The sequence below is a fragment of the Carettochelys insculpta genome, chromosome 5 (genome assembly GCF_033958435.1).
Source record: "Carettochelys insculpta isolate YL-2023 chromosome 5, ASM3395843v1, whole genome shotgun sequence".
Classification (NCBI taxonomy): Eukaryota; Metazoa; Chordata; order Testudines; family Carettochelyidae; genus Carettochelys; species Carettochelys insculpta.
In genome coordinates this window covers 34,117,501-34,142,217 of record NC_134141.1, presented here as the reverse complement: position 1 = coordinate 34,142,217, position 24,717 = coordinate 34,117,501, and the positions used below count along the sequence as shown (strand labels likewise).

General features: G+C 37.3%; 1 protein-coding gene across 5 annotated transcripts in view; it reads left to right on the top strand.

Annotated features, from left to right (window-relative positions):
• NFIB (nuclear factor I B) overlaps positions 1-24,717 on the top strand; it is a 252,079-nt gene that overhangs the window by 223,887 nt on the left and 3,475 nt on the right. For 3 of the 5 annotated variants that reach the window (XM_074994909.1, XM_074994907.1, XM_074994906.1), the window contains one exon: positions 21,480-24,717. This exon is cut by the window's right edge and continues 3,475 nt beyond it. In XM_074994909.1, the coding sequence (XP_074851010.1) occupies positions 21,480-21,497 (18 nt within the window). In that variant the 3' untranslated portion in view covers positions 21,498-24,717. Of the gene's footprint in view, positions 1-9,055; positions 9,145-21,479 lie in introns of all 5 variants that reach the window. The other 2 variants (XM_074994905.1, XM_074994903.1) reach the window with 1 other exon arrangement.

Genomic DNA, 24,717 nt, shown 5'->3' with positions numbered 1-24,717 from the left:
TGTTAACCAGCAAGAACCAACTGAAAACATTTGTAAACAATTGCGAAAATACCACGTAACAGTTAGTTGTTCTTGCCAACCACTGGCTTTTCACTAAATTCTCTGGTAATTTTCTTTTGTCACTTCTGTAGGATTGCTGTAACATAAAGTGTGTAACAATTGTTATAAATATGGTTGTATTTGACAAATGTACAGTACGTGTCCATTGTATTTTTAAACTTATGCACAATTTATAGGTTTAAAGCTTTCTCTTTTTTAAAAATAATTGCACGCTTTTTCTGAAATAGTTTGGCTGTGAAATTTTCAATATTATTACCTGACAAGTCTCTGACTTCCAGTTAGTTCTGGGATTTGCAAAAGAAATTTAAATATGTTTCATTTTAATTTATGGCTTATCTTCAACACCCTATTTTTCTGCAAATTTGCTTTTAATTCTTTTTGTTCTCAAGAACATTCAAAAGTTATACAAGCCATTTCACATCCCCTGTAGATATTTAAAGCCTGCTTAATATACTGGTATCTTCTCCTGTGTATTTTTTGTCTTTATAGTACATTTTCAGAATAAATTTGGATAATTTCAGCATTTTCATTAAACATGTAACCAAAAGATTCAGGAAGAAAGTAATCTTACATGTTTTGTGTATAGGCATTTATATGTTAGTTTCAAACCTAGAAAATATGTTCTGATTCAAAACTATTGTGTCAGTTAAATATTCTAAAGTGAGAGTTTCATAATGTCAATATTTGTTGTTCACTTAAATGTGCCAGTATTTTACATCCATGGACTATACTGTAGTTGCCCTATAGCAGAAAAATATGCAATAGGTTAATTTCTGCCATGTAGTCTGCATTTGATTGTATATACATGTGTGCATGCTTACATATATATGATGTACATATATATATATATATATATGTGCATAAATGTTAGACAATAGTTGGTACTGTTGCATGCACTGAAAGAACAAAGAACTTTAACCACAAACTAAGCTTTATAGCAGTATATAAATATGAAATCAATATGTATAAGTACAGTATGTATAAAATAACTTTAGGATGAATTATTTGTTATGACCATCATCTTAAATCCTAAAAATCTCTCAGAGATGACAATGCCGTACATGTTTATTACCCAGAAAAGAAACCCACTAGAAATTGTCTAAATGACTTCAGTAGATAAAGGTTATCCTTTGGTAGGGCAGAAATGAGATTGATTTACTGCATCCTTTCATTACTTTACAACAATTTAAAAGAGAGCACTTTTCTTGTGGCAGGTTCTGAATGCATTTAGTTTAAAGCAGCCCATGATGAATGAAAAGGAAAATCAAGGGGTACACGAAATAAAGGCAATCAATCATTTTATATTAGCTGAAAGAAATTCTAACACAGAAAGCCAGTGGTTTTAGTTCCAGAGAGATCTTTTAAACATTCACTGTACCCTTTAATACACATTGTCCACTTAAAAATAAATATTGTCAGAGGTAGGTTCTTGTGCTTTGTTGGAGGGGGTTTATAGAGATCTGTTCGCTCAGGCTAGAAGTATTGATGTGTATTATTGAGTGCTTTTTTGTGGTTTAAAAAGAACCACAACGTATCCTCTATAAATTGTAGTAAAACCTATAAACTCTGTTATTTTATGACTCTCTTATATAAATAGTCTTTCAACAAAATAAAATGACAGTTGAACTTCCAGTAAAACAATTTATATGCAAAATTTCTGGAATACTTGCATTTAGAATGGGAAACATTAAATATAATTTGGGTGTGTGTGTATGGTGGGGGTGACCTTTCAGAGCAATACATTTGCATTTACTGATTGAATAGTGAGAAAAATATGCTATTACATATGTTACTTAGCTGGATACACTGATAATTACAAAGGCAAGTTATAATGAGGAATTATAAATCAATGCAGTATACTTTTGTTGTGGTCATTGGTTGGTGCTTGTTGATAATTACATCTAACTGTCAGATATCTCAAAGTTGAACATCAACAATAACATAAAAATGTTCTCATGTAAACTTCACCTAGAAAGAAATTCATATATCTGTGTTAGAAAGGTGTTTATAAAACGTCTTAGTGCCTTGTTGTAAAAAGTAGTCTTTCCCAGGCCCACAAAATATCAGTTATAAATTGTTAATGGCTACTTGATTATAATACAAAAGTTTTCCTTAATACATCCATCAACATACAAAAGTGGTTAGTGATGGACTCAGGTTAATCAAAAGTCTCTTTGTAGTTCAAATTCTATCTTACGGTTAGAATTTTAGTAAGGACTGTGTTCTTAACTTTACTGTGGGAAGTTGGTGGGGTTGCTTTATGAACTGAAAATTCTGCTTTGGCACATTGAACTGTCTTTATTGAAATAGGAATTTTGCATAAAAGGAAGGTTGTGAAAGGAAGTATGGTAGCATGTCTCTCTCTCTCTCTCCCCACCCCCCACACCACCTAGCTCATATGCACATTGCTTATATTTGAGTTACAGCAGACACTTTCATGGTTTCTAAGTTTAGATTCGCAGAAACATTGAAAAATTAGAGTAACTGAGTCAAATTCAGCTGTGCTACAAAGTAGTCTCAATTCCTCTTAGCTCTGTGGAGTTCTGCCAAAGTTTCATTTGAGTCCTGGTTCTTGGGAGTGTCATTAAGTGGAGTCATTAAGACAGCCATTATTACTAAAAGAGTTCAGTTGTAAAACTCCATGTTAATGAACAATAGGGCAGACTTATGATGGATGAATGTATGGCTGGTGGTATTTCCTTAGTCTCATTCAGTTTTTATCACCATGAATTCACAAAATACAAACTTTAAATCCAGAAGAAATTTTGATCAGACACTAAGAACCCTATAGCTTCTCAGATATAAAGTTATTATCCAGAAACACCAATCCTGCATTTTACTTATTTAAAAAAAGAAAATATTTATCTTTTGTGTTATAGCATGGCTTCACACCCAGTAAGCTTCCGACTGAAGCCAAATAAATCAATCAATAGAGTATCTATGCTTGTCCATGATATTGTCATCCATAATTATTTAATTTTTAAAACACCTTTGAGTTTTTAGAAAGAGAGTAAATGATCAAACATTTTCATTCTTTCATTAAGAAAGCAGGGACACAAAACACTTGACTTTAGTGAGGAAATTATCAGCCTATGAGATCAGTAATCTTTAAAACTTTACTTTCAAATATCTGCAAACTAAAGTTGGGCCAAAAACTGAGCTGTTAACATCCTCATATGCTCACATTACTTAATATAGCTTCATGGATTTCACTAGAGCTTGAGCTTTAAGGGTGTGGTGTATATTATGCATGATTTTCACAGAGCTTTGACATTTATTAGGGGGTCATGTTACCATGTATACTATAGTAAGAAATATTTTAGCCCTCTTACATGTAGTTGAAAACTAGAAAACTGTTAGCAGCTTTTTGTTTGTATTTAATTGTTTCCTCAACACAAGACTACTCTTTTCAAGAAGTTTCTCCAGTAGGAAGTTGTTCTTTCCATATGCATCCTTTAGTTCTTGCATTATGTTGCTCAGAAGGGAAGCCCCTTCATATCATGTATCACTGAAAATGTAAATTAAACTGGCCACTGAAAATGGTGTCTGTTTTAAAAAAAAAAAAAAAAAAGTTTTGTATGCACATAGCTTTTGCTTCAGGCAAAGGCTGAAAGAAGAACACCAGTGGACTCGAACAGAACTTCTCAGTAAAGTCAGGAAGCAGGTTATCAACACTTTGACTGTACTTATTGTCTCTCTTATCATAAGTGACAGTTTGACATAAAACTTGATCACATGACTACCAGGGAGGTATGTAAATGGATAAGAGGTCACCTTTCACATATGCTTGCTGGAAAGGAAACACATTTAAAGGGAAGTTTCAGTCAAAACAATGACAATATGCAAATGTTTAGCTTTATGGGATTTTCTCAAATAACAAAAGTCATAGCCATCTCCTATCACTCATTAACTTTTTTAGATATATATTTACCTTTACTGGTAATCAAAGGGGGCACGAAATTAAGATCAGTATTAGCTATTAACTTTAATAAAATATGAAAATACAAAGTCTACTTAAATATTAACCCCCTTAAAATTATTAAAGGATTGTAACTCTAATATAAATGAGGGTTGTGTGGCTAAATTTTGGCTGCATGATTTTGCCCCCCAAGTGTCCAACTTAAGCTAAAAAAGATAGGAGATTCAGCACAGACATTCGGGATCCACATCAGGATTGCCCTGTAACCCATTTGCACTGACATATCAGGGCTGAGGAACAATCACATACCCCTTGAGGATTACCCCCAGCACAGGAGACCATCTCTGTAGACTCTGCACTTCTTTCCACACAATAGCTGCGTCTACACGTGCACGCTACTTCGAAGTAGCGGCAGTAACTTCGAAATAGCGCCCGTCACGTCTACACGTGTTGGGCGCTATTTCGAAGTTGAAATCGACGTTAGGCGGCGAGACGTCGAAGTCGCTAACCCCATGAGGGGATGGGAATAGCGCCCTACTTCGACGTTCAACATCGAAGTAGGGACGTGTAGACGATCCGCGTCCCGCAACATCGAAATAGCGGGGTCCTCCATGGCGGCCATCAGCTGGGGGGTTGAGAGATACTCTCTCTCCAGCCCTTGCGGGGCTCTGTGGTCACCGTGGGCAGCAGCCCTTAGCCCAGGGCTTCTGGCTGCTGCTGCTGCAGCTGGGGGTCCGTGCTGCATATACAGGGTCTGCAACTAGTTGTTGGCTCTGTGTATCTTGCACTATTTAATGAAAGTGTGTCTGGGAGGGGCCCTTTAAGGGAGCGACTTGCTGTTGAGTCCGCCCCGTGACCCTGTCTGCAGCTGTGCCTGGCTCCCTTATTTCGATGTGTGCTACTTTGGCGTGTAGACGTTCCCTCGCTGTGCCTATTTCGATGTTGGGCTGAGCAACGTCGAAGTTGAACATCGACGTTGCCAGCCCTGGAGGACGTGTAGACGTTATTCATCGAAATAGCCTATTTCGATGTCGCAACATCGAAATAAGCTATTTCGAAGTTGGGTGCACGTGTAGACGTAGCCAATAAGGGTTGGGGTGGCGCTATATTCCAGGGGTTAGCTACAAAGCACATTAAGGCTGCCCTACCCTGCCTTGGGTACAATCGCCCCTGAGGTTGACTACCCCAAAATTAGGCTCACTGAGGATAATTTTCCTTGTCCCTGTTGTATATGATTCTGTGTGAGGGGAATTTAAAACACTTGATTTTGTGTCACACCAGTATCTATTTATTCTAAGAAAGATGTTTTAGAGAGAAAAACTATGTTCTAGCAAGCTTTTAAAATACTTGGTTGTGACTATTTTGTGAATCATTTTGCTTGAACACCATGGTACCTTAGTTAACAAAAGTCTACTTGTGTGTGTGTTTGGAGGGGGGCATTGTGAATTGAGCTAGTGGACCAGATCCTTGGCTCTGTCTCAGTCTACTTGGTGCCACATCCATGACATAAGATAGGAGCACTGTGGTAAAAGAGAAGCTGGAGATTCTTCTGGAGAGAGGGAAATCCGTGGGTTGCATATGGGCAGCTTTGTGTCACTCACATCTTTATCCTCTATATATGGAAGGTCTTTCAATTTGGTGTTCCAGGGTGTAGTGATGTGCCCTGTGCCCTGTCTAATCTCTAGGGCCATGTCTACACTAGCCCAAAACTTCAAAATGGCCATGCAAATGGCCATTTTGAAGTTTACTAATGAAGCGCTGAAATACATATTCAGCACTTCATTAGCATGTGGGCGGCCGCGGCACTTCGAAATTGACACGGCTCGTCCCGACGGGGCTCCTTTTCGAAAGGACCCCGGCTACTTCGAAGTCCCCTTATTCCCATCTGCTTGTAGGAATAAGGGGACTTCGAAGTAGCCGGGGTCCTTTCGAAAAGGAGCCCCGCCGGGACAAGCCACGCAGCAGCGAGCCGCGTCAATTTCGAAATCCCCTTATTCCTACGAGCAGATGGGAATAAGGGGACTTTGTAGTAGCCGGGGTCCTTTCGAAAAGGAGCCCCATCGGGACGAGCCACGTCAATTTCGAAGTGCCGCGGCTGCCTGCATGCTAATGAAGCGCTGAATATGTATTTCAGCGCTTCATTAATAAACTTCGAAATGGCCATTTGCATGGTGGCCATTTTGAAGTTTTGGGCTAGTGTAGACATAGCCCTGGTGACACAATGGCTTTTGCAGCTTACATAATTTTAGTTTACCCCATACATGCTTATATGTTACATAGGGGACTTGCTGGCCTTTTGCTGGATTCAGAGTGAGCTAAAATAATACCAAAAAAATCATAATATTAAACTCCAGTGTCCATATCTAGAAGCAAATGTCATGTGTCCCATTTCAAAGCTAGAAATTTCCTGTTTTCAGTGGTATGAAATTCCCAGGTGAACATCTGGGCAGTTCGTCTTAGAGGTGCTGAGGGAAGCGAGCAAATTAAGGGCATTCTTAGGCTTGCAAAGGTGACTCACTGTGCAAATTTACTGCTACCTCCACACTCACTGGTCCATGGACATCTTCCTGCTACTATGGAGGCTGTTAGGGTTCCTTTTTTGCAGTCCAGCCCATTGACCTTGAGTACAGGTGCCAAACCATTTCTTCCCCATCAGGGCCACAATGTCAGGTTTTAAAGTGATATTCCTATGGCTCTTGTTCTCCCAGAAAAAAATCGTTGTCATACAGTCTCTAGGCAGGTGATTTTGGAGAGGAAAATCTATGTGAAGAGGAGGGAAGAAGAAGCATTTCCATGGTAGGTTAATGTTGAAAACAAAATGGCAGTTGTTTGAAACTGCTCAGAGATTTGCAACATTAAACTTAAGCCACAGAGAAGTGATTTAGTGCTGCATTTCTAGGCTCATGGTAGAATTATTTCTCACATGCTTCTCTAATTGAGTATGTGTATGTATAGGGTGAGACATAGGAATGGCACTATACCAATTTATGCCTTCTGAGGGTCAGGCCCTGTATGTATCTATATCATATGTATGTCCAATATATATAATTTTCAATATATATATAATATATATAGTTGAAAATTATGCAGGTGTATGTACATAATAAATCAAGAGTATAAATTTATTAACTAGATTCAGAAAGTCCTTGAAGCTTTTGTAATTATACATTTAGGATATTTGTTGTGCATACTAAAATTCATATAAGAACTAAGAGGAAGATTATTGCTTATGCACAGCAGCTGATTTATTAAACTGCAGTGTCTCACCTATTTATTGTTTTAGTCAAATATCGCAAGCAGTTATATTACCAAGTAATTGTTTGCCAGATTTCTGAGTTAGACAAGTACATAAAATCACTCAACAGCAGTAAGTTCTGGTTTTGACATTCTTATGGCTTATAACTAGTCAAAGAGTTTTTGTTGGTTTGGTTTGGTTTAAATTTTGTAAAAAGAAAAAAAATCCATACTTAGAACTTTAGACACTATGTTTCAGCTGAAAGTGAAAATTTTAAATGAACTTGTAAGCCTGTAAAATATACTTGTATAAAGGAAATGCTAACAGTGTTTAAGTATTGTAGCACAAATGTAACCAGTCTATTACTTGCTAGAGTACTTGAAGAGAGATATTTGATTAGGCTTCAGAATAAAAATACTGGCTATGAAACAGTTTCATACAGTGACTATGATAAAATGCGCTCACCGTACCTCTTTCCTTGAACATGTTTAATATCTTCTTTACATTCACACTAGCAAACTTTTTATCCTGAATGTTTCCTTTTCTTGTTAGTTTAATGTAGTTTAGTCATGCTTATAATAGCCTTTAGAAGGTCTCTTAGAGTTCTTTAGATAGCAAACAAGAAACAAATCTTATGAAAACAGACTAACATTTCCATTTCTCAAACCTCCACTGCAGGAAACTTATGAGTGCAACAGTCAGACAGGGTCAAGACTGCAATACGGTCTTGTCTTTAACATACGTATTTATCAGGAAGGGGCTGTAGTTAATTATGCTACCATGTAAATAATTTCTTTTTGTTTGTGTGTCATAGTCTGCAACTTTTAAAGGCACTTAAAACTTACATGGAGAAAGCAAAATGCATCTTATGCAATTAATCTTAGTGATCAAGTTATCTTTAATTCAAAGGGTTGTATCATGTAAAATGAACAGTAATATATTTATAGCATGGATATTCAGAGGCTAAAAACTATACTTTTTGTATGTTTCCATCTCAAGCCACATGTTTACTTTCTTCAACGTAAAAATAAGCAGTGTATCTTTTCAATAAATCTGCTAGCACTGTAGGGCAGCTGTTAAACAAACATAGCTGTATAGGGTTACATGAACAATTTGTGAAGGGCAGAACTGATGATTTGGAGATCTGGGAAGAATTTGATTCAGCTTACATTTAGTGCATTCCTCACTGTATTTAAATGTAATAAAGTATTTTAAATGCCATTATTGTGAGTCTAAAACAAGATCAGATTATCTTATCACCTCTTGCTAAGTAATACCACTTTGAATAACACTAAATTAATAAACCTGTATTACAAAATACATATACCCTTCTAAAACAGCAAGATAAAGACATATAGTTTATGTAATTTGGGGACTTTTTCTATAAATTGCATGTCTTCTGTGTTTCACCAAATGCATGCTTCAAGATATTGATTATATTTTACCTTTATTAGTACAGATTACTTAGTACATTGCATATAAAACACAGCATTTTGGTTTTCTTTCTTAAAATATTTCACTATTGAACATTAACATTTTCTTTTATTCCAGCTCAATTTGTAATCTAATAATGGCTAATTGTTATGTGCTAAGCACTAGTTATTCTTTTATGCTTTATTAATAGAAGAGCATATTAAAGTAGCATTTTATTAAAATTAAAATGGGATTTTTTCAGCATAATGGAGTTTTAATTCTTTTGGGGGGCTTTGTTTGTTTTTAAGTTACTTTTTGCAAAAGTAAGGTTTGTGCCATGTACAGTACTAGCTTGCATGTATTCATTTAAATACTAAAAACTGTAGTACTGCTCGATCCATATCTGACTGCTAGGTTTCAATTGACAGCTGAGGATTTGTGACTGGACCATGAATCAAAACGGCAGGCATTTATACCCCAGTGCCAGTGAGGATACATTGGGAATTACTTGGCAAAGGTAACATTTTAATTATTTCCAATGCTACACTACATCTAAAAAAGTTGCATTTAGCTGCAGTATCTGTTTTTAGCAGGCCTCCAGGAATATATGTCAAAAGTTAAACAAAACATATATGTATAACATTTCTTTAATACACATTTACATTAATGTAAATTGAATCACTAGACTTTACTATAGTTAAGCACTCAGGATGCCAAATGTTTGCTGTCAAGTGCAAGGTGTTTATAATTTTAAAAGACTGCAGATTTGAGCACTTAGAATATTGAATCACAGTTTAAAGAACTAAGGTAATAGTTGGGCTTATAGAATAATATGCAAAAAATGATGTGATTAAAAACAATAAGTGAAAGGGATAGTCCTCTGATGCAGGTGCTCTTTTGAGACTGAATGATCATACTATCCATAGAAATTATTCTAATAAGTTAGGAATGATTGTTATAGATTTAGGTCACTAACATACCCACAAAGGTAAGATGTAAGCCATGTCCTTTGTAAACTTAAATACAAAATAATTCCAATTCATTATTCATGGAAAGCAATTATTTTCATTTCATGCGAAAGAAACATTGCTATTAATACAGAATCAATTACATATATGTGTATTATACATATATATATATGTAAAAAAAACTGGGTATAGTAGTAGTAGGGGGTGTGTGTGTGTGTGTGTGTGTGTGTAAAAATAGAAGAAAGCAATACCATTGTGAGTTACCTCAGTCCTCTCAGATGTTTTGACTTATCTCATTGGGCGAGAGGGACAGGGGACATTATACCTGTGCTGAAAAGCCTGAATATCTGAACCCTAAGACTACATCTACTCTTACTGGAGAAGATCAACCATTCCCGGTCGATCTTGTGGGGTGCTGTTTCACACATACGCGAAACTGCACTTTCCAGGGTCAACGTCAACCCCGGAACTCCTCCTGAGCTGCATGGTAGTAAGGAAGGTTGACGGGAGGAGCTCTCCTGTCAGCCTTCTGCCATGAAGACTGGCACAGAAGTCGATGGCTGCAATGTTGATTTTTGATACGCAGTTGGCATACCAAAAAATCACATCGCAGCCATCGATCTTCAGGGTAAGTCTAGATGCAGCCTAAGAGGAAATGCAATGCCTCCGCTGCACTTACACCTTTTGGAAGTATGTGTATACAAATGTGACCATGTATCATTGCTATAACTTTCCAAATAATTCAGGTACATATAGATATGTGTGTGTGCGGATATATAAAATCTTGCTGTGCAATATACTAGATGACATACCATGTTTTATTGATGATTGCTCAAAGTTTTTTTTAGTATCAATTTAGAAATGTTTGATATTTGAAAGGGAAAGTTGTATATTGTACGTGAATCCAAAATTTAAACTGTAAGTGTCGTTGAACCAATCTTACATAACAGATGATCTGCTAGCAGTTAAGTTCTTGTATTTTCTGTACCTTTTTTCCTGCTAATTTTGGACTGTTATAGGATTCTGAAATCTTATTGAAGGAACAATATGGCCAAAAAAGCAATCTTGCACATCAATATCCAAATGGTACAATGAATGTAAACCTGACCTTATGGGTTCACCCCAGCTCCTCAAGGATTGTGATTTAGAAAACTACCTATCGTACAATAATTGGTAGTTTTATCCTTACTTCTGCACTATAAGAATGAGCAACGGTAGCACATAGTGTAACTTACTCTCCCTAGAAAATTAACAAAGAGGAAGCCGTGCTAGTCTATACACTATCAAAACAAAAAGCAGTCAAGTAGCACTTTAAGGACCAGCAAAATGGTTTATTAGGTGAGCTTTCGTGGGACAGACCCACTTTTTCAGACCATAGCCAGACCGGCTATGGTCTGAAGAAGTGGGTCTGTCCCACAAAAGCTCACCTAATAAACCATTCTGCTGGTCTTTAAAGTGCTACTTGACTGCTTTTCCCTAGAAAATTGTGTAACTTTCTCAGTATGTTAATAGGAGAATATGGACTGGAGGAAAACTGAAGTTTATGAGCTACTGATTGGGCCTCGTCCTCAGATGGTGTAAAGCAGTGTGGTATTATTGACTTCAGTGGAACTAGAGAAGATGAGGATCTGGCCCAGTGTATGGTAGACTTCAGTTGTCATGCATGCCATATGTGTTGCTTGAATGCAAGTTGCTAAAAGAGTGGAGGTGTGTGTGGGGAGGAAGATCTGTAATCACATGTAGATGAGGATTATTCTTAAAATATATCCTTTAGGATATGTATACTGTTCTCAAACATCTGTGGAAAAGAAGACATAAAAAATGGGGATACTATAACAAATTGACAGGTTTCTTGCTAAAGTCTTTATATCATTACAAGAAAGAAACCTATGAGCAACATGTCCTTTTTGAAGATTTGATAAAGCTGGATTTCTGTGTTCCAAAAAAGAGAGAGAGAGAAAAGAAAAGAAAAAAAAGTTTTCTCCCTCAAACTTATTTGATCAGCATTTCCTCCAAATCTGTAATGTTCATGTGGATAATGATTAGTTTGACTTTTTATAAAAGGGTTTCATGATTACTTTGTTTTAACTAACATGTGAGGCACCGATTTTTGAGAAGTCTTGTTCAATGTTTGTATTCACCAAGATCAAAGACATAGAAGTGACCAAACAGAAAGTTTTCTCTATGCTGCACAGTTGTGATCTTGCGCACTCCCCAACTTGGGAAGGACCACCCTCTGAGAAAGTGAGAGATTACTGGTTCCTATGCTTGTTCTTTTTGTGTACTTCATTGGCTGCCGGTCATGCCTAACAGTGCGAAATGATCTATGGAGTATTAAGCCAACTGCTGCTTTTCTTTTACACGAAGTACAAGCCTAATATAATTTTTGAAGAATTAATAATAAAATTACTAGGAAAGGCAACATGAGTTATACAAAATGAGAACCTTCAGTCACCAGTGCACTTATTTTTAAAAAAGCAGAATAATTCTGTGTATGGGTAGTTATGCAAACTCAGATGTATACTTCAGTTGGTTAAAATAAATATACTGGTGTCAGTGAAGTTGAAGTTTACATCAAACATCTGTTCCACATGCTCAACAATAAGCAAAACTGGGGTTTTGGTATAATAATTGGTAGAAATTCTGTTTTGTTCCTGCTACCATGAATACCTAGAACTGACATTTATATTATCTGTTTACTGTGTATATATTGGTATTTCTTTGTTCCATTGGACATTAGGACCAATGAAAAATCATTTAAACACATGCTTAAAATTAAGCACACACAAAAGTGTTTCATGTGTTGGGACCCTGTAGTTCATTTGTTTTACTGTACAGGTGAAGATAGTGTTTAAAACTTATGTAAACAAAGAGGTCATTCAGATCTTTGATGAGGCAACTGGAAATAGATGAAGTCAAGTAGGAAAACACAGTTTCAGGGACTGCATGGTAAACATAAAATGCATGCAAATAAAACTTATGTCATGTGTGAGTGAGGGAAGGACTCTGTGAAACATATGGGTTGAGCACCTGATCCAGTGCCATTATTTACCCCATGGTTAGTCACGCTAACTCCAGCATGATGAACAAAAGGATGCAGGAGTGAGCCTCTGTATACTACATTTGAATAATTCCCAATAAGACTTTCACAAACTGTAAACAAGCCACTCCGGTAAAATGTACATTTTATCGCAGTTACTGTTAATTTTCCTATTTTCCTCAACTGCTAATTTATATTTTTCAAAAAAAGCTGCTTTTAAGGGTTAATGCTTATTTTAACATTACACTTACACTACCCAGGCAAATGCACTAGGCTAGCATTTCCTGCCTTCAGTTTGTTATCTTGACACATAAGTACAGTACAACAGCTGGTTTGTTCCTGGAGCTCCTGAGGGGAGCTTTATTCTCAGAGTGCTGAATTTCCTTTTCAGCTTTAGCTGTAGGGGTGTTCAAAATGTTCATTTTTAAGCAGCAGTGTGTGCTCCTAGCACTACTCTGGGCTGAGAAAATAATGTAGATAAGGCGGTTGAATAGAATAATTTCAGTTCGTGGGAAGAGAAGTGGAAATTGCTTAGAATTTTGTCCATACTATAGTACCTTGTGTCTTTTAGAATCTAGGGAGCACGTACAAAATCATTAACTGAGTTATCCCTGTTTCTATCATTATTTGTTGCATTAAAATTTACCACATTTGGACAACAAAGACCTGTTAGATCAAGCATTTTTTTAATTTATTTCTACAGTTCATATTTGTTTGGAATAAAGGTACAAACTTAACTCTTGAAACAGAGAACAAAAGAGTGAAAATCTTCTGGTGATAAAAGTATTCACAGCAGACAAAAGCAAGGATTTCTAACCTTTATCAGTCTAAGCTGCTCTCTCTTACAATTTCACCCGATTCAGTGATAAAGAAAGATGTGCAGAACATAATGTTTCCTTTCCATCTAGCAAACATCTTCAGAACACTTCCTAAGGAATTAATTGTATTCCAGCCAGACTTGCATGCTGCCATCCCACAGGAAATGGGTCAGCAATCCATTAAGATGCCATTAGATAATCTAATTTGGAACTTAATCTCTAAATTAACCATGCTCCATACTTGAAGCATACTTGAGAGAAAGAAAAAAAGTTTGTTTGAATCGATAGGGGAGCCGAAGCGTGAAGAAGGCTGTTTGTTTTTTCTGTAGCTGTGGTCACGTCTCAAGCCGTCTGGTAACCAGGAGAAACCAGACATGATGTAATTCCAGATTGAACTTGAACTTCAGGGACTTAGAATGGGGGAACAATGGACCATAGGAATCAATAATGTCCATTTTCCACATGATTATGTTTGGAGCTTTAAGTTAACCTTTATGACAGATTCAGCAAGATCTGCAGTGCAACCAAAATGAAGTGATCTAGAGGCAAGATGTTAAATAAAGAAAACAACTTTTCCAGTGATACTTTCTGAGTGGCATTGCAGATTCCAGCAGGATTAGGAAAGTTCCCTCTCTGCAATAAACCGGTTGCCTGTTCTGAGCACTCTTTGTTCACTTAGGTAGGACAAACTTAATCTTACGTTTCCTGTCAGATGATTTTTGGCAGCAGTTTTAGGAAAGGAGGAGCATCTTACAGAAAATTCCCAAGTGTAAATGGTACTGTTAACTCCTTCATGACTGGAATTTGATCTACTAGCCATTTTTATCTCAAGTTGTTTCAGTGCGGGCTATAAAACCGCATGTTTTTTTTTGGCTGCAAACAAGATGCTCGCTTGCATTTAGTGTTATTTATTAAATAAAGAAACTGACACATGGCATTTAATAAATTACAGTTTTGAATTATGAAGATGTACAGAAAGTAAAGAAGTACCAAATGCTGTAATTAGGGTGTTTTTTAATATCTATTGAACATTATGAAAATGAGAAATGGTGTCAAGTTAGAATGCCGGAATAGCCAGTCTGGGTGCTGAAAGGCAGTCATCACTAGAATTGCATACCTGTGGTTGACTTACTTTGCTTAGCCTTAGTTTGGTGTTGATGTGACCCCCCCCCCACCCATTCCCCTATTTTTCAATCTGAATGCACAGCAAATTTCCTTAAGGCCCAAGAGAGGGGAAACAATGCCACAGAAGCAGAAATCCCTTGCTTCTGCTTTCCCTGGGCACAGTCAGTTGCATTTTCATCTCTGCTAGGTGGAGACCATAGTTTCTGTCCGTGAAGCGTAAAAAGCTCCCTAAGCTATGCAGAGATGTACATACCATGGCATCTTTTAAACAGACATCCACTTCTAAGGCAGAATGTGGAAGCTCTGTCACTGCACACATGCCATTTTAGGACAGAAAGCAAAAAAGTATTACACACAAGAGAAACTCAAACGCGAATTACTATAGGCAGAAATACCCAAGTTGGAATTTAGCCAGGCCAAGGGACACTGGAGAGTTAACACCACTGCTCCTGCAAAGTACTATGTCATCTGAATGTCCACAAGTCATCATAACTTTACCCTCATGTCTCATCTGGAGGAGAGATTTTTTTAAGCAGTACATTGCCCTCTGCTGCTGGTACTGGTTCACTTCTGACCCTGGAGGTAGCGCATCACCGACTATGGTATCAGCACTACTTTCTTAAGCATCAAGGTGTTCGTAGCTCTCTCAGCCAAAGTACTGATCCAACTTGGCCATAATTACTAGAAATGACTATTTTAGCTCGAGCTTTCGTGAGCACAGACTCTCTTCATCAGATGCTTTCATCAGTGAGTCTGTGCTCACAAAAGCTCATGCTCAAAACTTCTGTTAGTCTATCAGGTGCCACAGGACCCTTCGTTGCTGTTACAGATCCAGACTAACACGGCCACCCCTCCAATATTTTAGCTCGGTCGTCCCCAAACTATAGAGCACGCCCCTTTGGGGGTACAGAGAAACAGGGTGAGGGGGGAGGGTGCAGCAGGGGCCAGAGAGGGAAAGCCATGCAGCCCAGCTCTGACCAGGGTTGTGCCACCATTCTGCTCCCAGTCCAGCTGCTGCACCAGCCCCATCTCCACTCCATCCTCAGCTGCAGTTCCTCTTCTCCCACAGACCAGCCCTGTCCTCATTCCCTCTGTAGCCCTTGTTCTGCCCTACGTTCTGCCAAACCTGCAGCATTGGAGGAGGCATGGCCAGGTTACATTACTACTAAGGTCGGATGTGATGACAGGAAAAGTTAGTGCACTGTTGTTTTAGGCCTGCTTTTAGGAGAGAGGTTTTCCCTATTTTAGATTTGAAAGTACGCTTATCAGAGACTTTTTAAGCTTTTACAACAGAAGCATTAACTGCTGGAGACTTAACTTGATATGGGTGCAAGTCTTGATTACATTTATTCTCCATTGCGGAGTAATTTGTTTATTATTCTCATTAACATAATCTGCACAGTGGAGTGTATATAAATACTATACTGTATTATGCACAGTTCCAGTAATATTTTAATGAGGGATTCTTGAAAGAGCACTTAATATTTTTAAAAGAAAATCATAGGTAAAATCTTGATTGAATTAAGAAGTGAAAACTGTATTGGAGAATATTAACCCTGTAAGACACTTGTAGAGTCTGTCCTTGCTACTTTATGACATTTATGAACAAGAAATGATGACTGCAGAATGCATCTATTAATGGACAGTCTAGTGAGGATCAAAAAAGACCACTGCTGCGAGTAATATTGCTGTGGAAAGGTGATGGGATTGGTAGTCAGAGTGGTTAAACTCTCCTCATCGTGATGCTGATTGGAATCTAGATGTGTTAGTGGAAGCTGTTACCTGATGGCTACTTACCCTGTAAGTTGTTGAGAAACTTTTATATGGAATGCATATAAAGAGACAAGATGGGTGAGGTAATCTCTTTTACTAGACCAGTTGTTGTTGGGGAGAGAGGGAAGCTTTCAATCTTAAAGTTCTTCTTCATGTCTGGGGAGTGTACTCAATGCCAGAACTAAGTACGAAGTGGAACAAATTGTTTAGCATAGGTAGTTAACTCCACATTTCACAGGACCATTCAAGGTGCAGTTGTCCATTAATACCTTTCTAAGCATAAACGGGGGAGTGTTAGTGGGTTATAGATAGGGCCTTACCAAATTCATGGTCCCTCTTGGTCAGTGTCGTGGTCATATGATTTTAAAAACAGTAGATTTCAGTACCACAGTTCTGACTCAAAAATGAGTAGTGGTGCAGTTACAAAGTGATTGGGGTGGGGCAGGGTTTGTGGTATTGCTCCCCTTACTTCTGCATTGCTACTGCTACTGTTGGCACTGCCTTCAGAGCGGGACAGGTGGGGAACAGTGACTGCTGGGAAGGAGCTCAGCTTTGAAGGCAGAGTCACCACCCACAGCAGTGCAGAAGTAAGGGTGGCAATACCACAACCGCCCTAAAATAACTTTGTGACTCTTCTGAAATTCATTTTTGAGCCAGCCCCCGCCATTTGAGAAATGGTGATGTGTATAGCGAGGAGAAGCACAACAAAGACCATTATTTCACAAAGGAAAGACCAGATTTCACAGTCTGAACATGTTTTCCATGGGCATGAATTTGGTAGGCCCCTAGTTATAGACTGTTGTAATAAACCATAAATCCAGTGTCTCTTTTGAGTCCATGAATTTTAGTGTCTAGCGTAGTTATTAATTTACACTCACAGACTCATCTTTTGAAGGTGTAACACATGGTTTCTTTGAGGATCAGACCTGAAAGGTCATGTATAGAATGCCTGCTTTGTGAACAGTGTTCTCCCTCACCCCATGTGATATCTCAACCCCTGCTTCCACCCTGTGCCAGGATCCCAAGGTAATCCCCCGGCCTTCCTAATCTCTGCGGGTTTCATCCACAGGACAGTTGAGGCACCTGCCACAGGGTCCCCCAAAACATGGGGCAATAATAGGCACTTTTAGGACCATGGATCTTGAAAGATGTATTGTTGGGGGTGTTGATCATCATAGCAATGGAGAAAGAGCTGCAGGTTTTATATGTGGTGTTCTGGCAGAGTCTGATGAAACTTGTGTTGGTTGTGTCCTGGTCTGTGAGGAGTTTGCTTCTGATGATGAGTTCAAAGTGGCTGGGGGGCATCAAGCTGTCTGAAAACCAGAAGGGAGCTCAAGGAAGATTTCCTTCAGAATGTGATCCGGATTGAGTTATTTGATAATAACGCATATGGGTTCCTGTGTGCGGGGGGCAGGGGGATGGTCAAAATTAGCGGCATGCAATTAGAGTGGGCTTTACTTCTGCATTGAAGCAGGTTTTCCTAGGGTATTTGGGTGGCCTGTTCCATGACACCATCTCCTTATGTGATGGAGTGTCCTTGTTTAGTGAAGGTGATTTTAAGTGTGTTAATATGTATACCCACTTTTTGCTTGAAGCTTATTTTGTGGTGTCTGAGCACTTTGCTGTAGATAACAGATTTCTTGGTGTTCTTCTCATTAATAATATTTTGGTTACAGTTACACTCACTGGCTGCTCCATCCTGGGTTTGGGCTCTGTTATGCTATGCTTATTTTCACCATTTTGCTTTAATTCCTATTCCTTTCCTACATATATTCTTATGCTTGGGAGTGATTGTTTATAGGCAGTTTGCTGCAGGAAAAATCATTATATCGAACTGAATTCTCATAAGTGTTTTTCATTAAATGTACAAATAGTTCAGTAAACGCTAGAAACCATTCACCTGGAAGTGCCAGTGCTTGGAAGCCAGATGGATTGCTGGGAAAAAATGAGAGGGGCTGTCCTCCGTTGCTGGGGGAGAAGTAGCCACTACTCAGCAGTTCAGTTTATATAAAAAATTATCAGTCACCTGAGCTGTCATTCTATTTCTAATCAAAGCACCTGTACACAATTGCACTGGCATGCTTTGCCTTCTATTATTTTCACTATTACCCTTAAGAATATGAACAGGGTACCAGCAGAGCCGCCTATGTCTTATAACTGATCACCTACATGCCAGTATGAAGAGGTTTGTAAAATTGATAGGGAGTCTGCATAGTGTTAATGCATGAGATTTATTCTTCCCCAAGGATTCATAAACAGTATTGACAAATATATTGCACACTGCATTTGTGACATGGCCATAATGTAAGATGGGAGGTTTGAAAGGTTTAAATAAACATCTAAATTAAATTTGTTAGTCACATTGGAACAACAGCCCTATTAAGTACTCCACTTACTGCAATTTATTTTTACTGAACATTTTCCAAAAAAATAAAGATCCTTGTCCCTCTGTAGTAGAACTGGATAAGAAATCCACTACAAATAGTAATTTGCTCTTTATTAGCATAAACTGCTTTCATATGCTATAGTCATTAGGAGGTTGTCAACTTTAAACAAAAAAAAAAAAATCAACTTCCAGCTGCTAAAATACACAGTGAATTCTCCAAACAGATAACCTGGAAGCAGTTTATCCATACTCCCTTGCAATGCAAATGGTTTACATTTCTCATCCCATGTTGAATCTGCCACAGAATGTACATTATTTTAGTTATACTTCTGTTTTAAGTGACAAAGAGCACAAATCCTAAGCAGTTTTTCTTTGGAATGTTTTATTTATTTTTTGCTATTTTTCTATCATTACAATTTCCCATACACAGGTCAGCAAGGAATCATTTTCGTTGCTGTTAACTAGCTGTCACCTCAGAATATATTTTTTAACATAGGTCAGATTAAAAGGGGATGATGAATAAAAATGCATTGTTGAACACAAATAGCGAAGAACGATGAAGAGAAAGATGCTGAAACAATTAACCCCCCCTGCATGAGACCTTGGTACTGAATATTTTTGGAACCATAATCAGCTCATAATTGGGCAAATCTTTCATGTATAAATGGATTAAATTCATTGTGCATGTTTTAAGATTTATTGTGTAACTTTATCCCCTTTTTAATATCAAGGAGAAAAAAATTCTTTCTTAGGCAAACAACAATAAAACATTGAGTTCACCAAAGTTCAAAAGATTTTTTTTTTTAGGAAAAAGGAAATTTAAGATGATCGTAAAGTTTTACTAGATTTGCAAGATCTAAAACCTCATGTCAAATATAACCACACTTGTGGGCAGATCTCAAGTGGGATGCATATTAGCATTTAAGGATTAATGCATTTTGGAAAAAAACCTGTTGAGTGGTTTTGTTTGCTTAGACATTATTACATAAATCTCAATGTGATCACGATCTATATAATTCACTGAGAACGACCCATCTTGCTCTGATGGAAATTTTACCATTAATTTGAAAAAGAGTAAGACTGTGAGTTGAAGCCAAAAATTTCAAACTTGGGTGGGTAAAATTAGACATCCTATTGGATTGCAAAAAACTACCAAATGTTAATTATTATCTATTAATTTTAATATCAATTGAGATCTGTTTCCCCCCACAATGCATACTTCTAACTCACACTAGCATAAACGAAGCATTTGCATGTATTCGGGAAAACAGGATCATAAAGGGATGATCAAAGAAATGGGATGGAAAAAATCATTCCATCATTTTCTCATCAATAATAATAATAATAATAATAAATATGGGTATCAGATTTCAAAGTTAAGCGCAAATGTTTTCCACAAAAAAGTATTTACCAGCTATACAGCAGATTAGACATGCCTGCACTTGGATAGACAGGTGCCAGATGAGTTCATGAGTATGCAAATATCTACTATGCATATACCCACTGAGTATTTGAAAATATTTGGTTCAATAAAATACGTATACATTAATTGCTCACACTGGTGTGCATGCCTCATTTTGACAGTGTGACCCAGAATGTATGTTTCTATTTGATATAATGGTCTGTCTTATCATGCTTATATTTGCTGAACAATATATGGCCAAACTTTCCAAAGAGCTCATTATTTTTCAGCTTCTTATTAAGCACCTACATAAAAGGCTAGATCTTCAAAGAGCTCACGTCTTTCAAAAGATCTTCTTTGAAAATCTGGGCCCAGTTGTCAGCACTGTACACTTTGGGAAATCTGACCTGGAATAAATAAGGGCCTGACCTTCCAAATACTTTTCCACTAGGTGTAATGCTTAGTACTGACAGTTACTGCTTGGTAAAAAATTGCATGTTAATTGGGCTTAGATTCCTTAGTGACACAGGTGCTATGGAATATGGGATGTAAGTTTCTTCGTCATTTTTGAAAACATTGCTTCTACTCTGATTTCAGTAGATCTATTTATGGTTTTAATTTCTCTGTGTGATATTAATTTTTTGTATATTGGGACCTAAATTATCTGATGTTCCTTGTCCATTGCCATAGGACTATAATAAGGAATGTACCCTGTGTTTGAAAATGTCTAAAAATATATATATATATATGTTTTCATGCATAAAAGCTGAAAACCTTTCTTCTTCAGTAAAGTCTGCTCCATTTTGGACTTATGCACTACACAGGCACATAATATAATATAATGGAGAAGTGCATAACATAATGGAGAGAGGGGTTGAGCTTGTGGGAGAGAGGACAGATTTATTAAATCACAGACAAGATTTGTATTAAACATTATGTGTGTGTTTAAGCAATATAACATATACACTTTAGCAGATTGACTAGTTCTTTAAATCAGAGCTGCAGTTTTATATGAGTTCTCATAATTTAGTTTTTTTCACCTGTTCCATAAACATGCCTTTTTGACGGGGGCTTCATTGAATAAGCAGGCTATTTAGTGTATGGTTACAATAACACTAGTGCAATTCATATTAACACATTTTATTTTGTTGTTCAGTTTATGTTTTTGCAAAGGAAATCATACACACTTGAATTTCAAGTGACTGTCACAAATTTACCGTCTTAAATAGCACTATTTATAATGAATTCTAGTCTAATTTTTAATATGTTTTTATTGTTGCAACATTCTTAATCTTTATTTTGTTCTCTCTCTCTCTCCGTCCCTCCCCCTTTCCCAACAGTCCTGGTACCTGGGCTAGCTTGGTCCCTTTTCAAGTATCAAACAGGACACCAATCCTGCCAACAAATGTCCAAAATTATGGTTTGAACATAATTGGAGAGCCTTTCCTTCAAGCAGAAACAAGCAACTGAGGGAAAAATGAAACAAAACAAAAATTAAAAAGAAAAAAAGAAAGGAAGATGGGACAAAAATGAAACTGAAGAAAGAAGAAAAATAGACCAGCAATTGCAGCATTTACAATCACTGATTCCCTTAAGGTTGAAACTGTAATGACATAAAAAGGGTCGATGATATTTCATTGATGGATAGAATGCAGCCACTGCTAAGTAGCCTTTGTTATATGAAGTCCACTGGGAAATAGATGTTCTGTCTCTGACAATATATTTTAACTGACTTTCTAGATGCCTTAATATTTGCATGATAAGCTAGTTTTATTGGTTTAGTATTCTTGTTGTTTACGCATGGGATCACTATTCCTGGTTATCTCACAAAACAAAGGCTAGGCAGCAGCAGCAGAGCTGCAAGAGGACAAGGGCTGTGAGACAGCCGTTTTCTCAATATTCTGATTTCTAAAAGTTAAAAAACAAACTCCGTAGCCTTTAGTTATCAGTACAGATTTATTAAACTTTGGCTCTTAACCCAGCCTTTTCTAGTGTGTTACCTAGTCTGGAATTTTCAAAGACAGTATGAACACAGGCTCTATGGAAGAAATGCCTCTATGTAAGTAAAAGTGTTGTCTCCTTGCAACAGTAAAAAAAAAAAAAAAAAAAAAAAATTACCCACTAAAGAATACTTACAGAGGCAAGTGCAATTTAAAAAAATATATATAAAGGGGAACATCATTATAAGTCCTTCAGCCCTTGGACTCTAAACTGAGGGGATTAAAAAAAGAGAATTTAAAATTACTTTTAGGAAATTTATTTCCCCCTCAGTTTTGAGGGCATGAAATCAAGACAAATCATGTCATTGAGAAGAAGAAGAAATTAATGGAAACACAGCACTTAAGTTGGTTTAGCTGCTGCCTCCATAGAGGGGTAGGATTTATTTATTTAAAGTTACTGGTTGCATCAAGAACCCATAGGGTAAACGTAAAGTTCTATAAAATCTGCATCATAGAGACGATAAGAAAGGCAAATCCATGTCACAAAGGCAAAGCTTACAGTTTACAAGCTGGGAATAGCAGGGTGTGTGTGTGTGTGGAAAGGGGTGAGATATATTTAAACATGCACTCTCAAAACGAAAAAGTCTAGTCACAGGGTGCTGAAAACTTGCATGGTGCTTTCAGAAATTAGCCTTGTTCAACACATTTCTCATATTGACAGAACAGTAACGTGCATGGGCAGACACATTTTGCCTCTATGTCTCTTAAAACTGATTAATTGATTGATTAAAAATACTCTTTCCAGTAATTCTAATTTGCACGAAGTTATAATGTCCACATTACGTGCCTTGCCTTGAAATCTTAAAAAAAAAAAAAAGTGACATCACTCTACTTGTTTTGCTGCATTTATTATCATTTTAAATCTTTACCATTTTTATGACAAATATTTTGTACTCCAGATGGGAGGGGGGAGGGGGAAGTGTGACATCATGGATTTTTTAGACAGTTATACCTTTATCTCACATTTATAAAGCATATCATGGCTGTGTATAGTTGCCGCTTAAAAATTGTAATCAACCAGCAATATTTTCAGTATTTTGGTGTTTTTTCTATTAACCTTTCATGTTTTTCATCTGCCAATTAATATTTGGGAGGGGGGGGTACAAATTTATATGAATTATGCAATACCAAGTTTTGCCTATGTAGGTAGTGCTTTTAGCTGTATTGGTTATTATAGGTAAGTACACAGATTTAAAAGAGGAAAAAAAATAATGTATGCTTTTTTTGTTTGTTTGTTTTTAATTGACCAAAGTGGGTACTGCTATTTTTGCAGTGTGATGAGGTCCTTTTGTGTACTGAGAGATGGACAGGGGATTTTTCTTTTATGTATCTATATCTATCTATCTATCTATATATATATCTATATCTATATATAGATATAGATATATATTCTGGGGAGGGTGGGGAGGATTTTTAAGACTTTACAGTGTAGCTGTGAAGCAGTGCACCCTTAACCAGGCAAGGACTGCAAAGCGACTGTTCTGCCTACTGTGACAAGCTTTCAGAAAGGTTCCCTCTTTTTAACTTCCCACCTGGGGTGCAAGCTGAACTCATTTCTGGATTTATTTTTTTTTTTTAAAAAAACGGATTCTGTTGGAGGCAGACTTGACTTGAGGAAATTGTTTTACTTTTCTATTTTGAGAGGTCAAGACCCACAGTGAGGCCGAGTCTCTTTCATTTTTTGGTAAAGGTATTATAACCCAAAATGCACTCTTCTAGAAGGCGTTTGTAGCTAGATTGACATGGAAACACTCTCTTCTACGAGGTGCATGTATTGGGCCAAATTCGTTGTGGCATAACTGTTGATTTCAGTAGACTCCAAAAGAATTATGCCACCAGAGAATTTTGAGTGTGATATTTAAATGATGAGTGAATTCTCTTTTCCTTGTGGCAAAGAGTTGTTTTTAGCTTATTTACACACACACTATCTGAATTAAAGGCATCTGCCTTAGCAAACAGATGCCAGAGATTTAGAATTTCTTCACATACAAAAGGTCATATGGAAAGCTACAGTTCTGTACTGTAACTTGAATGGCATTAGAATACAATGCTAATAGAAGTTTATTTCAAGTAAAGTAAAATCTTACAGACTAGCGAGCCTCGTGTTGCAAACTCTATGTACGTAAGGACTCCACCTTCCAGCTCAACCTGGGGAGAATTTTCCCTTCAATGCAAACTCTTATTGGGGTGTGAATGCAGGGGAGAATAGACTGCTGAGCACTAAGCACCCCATGGGATAAGTGAGCCCATAAAGGCTGTTTCTATACTAGGTTTTTGTCTTAAAATGTCCCATCATTAATGTACCACTGGGATGCAGCTCTGACAATGGTAGAGCACTGCTGAGAGCTCTAGTGGCTACTGTGTGCTGGAATTTTAACTACTGTGCCATCTAACCCTGCTCAGAGCAAGTCCAGTGGATGCAATAGTTAAAAGCAATGGCAGCTCCTGGCACCGTGGCTCCACTAGCGCTCCTACCATCATCGCTACCTGCATTGGAGCGGTATCCATGGGATATGTTATGAGAAAGCAGTGTAGGTAAGGCCTAAAAGGCAATAGAGACAGAAACTAGAATTTAAAA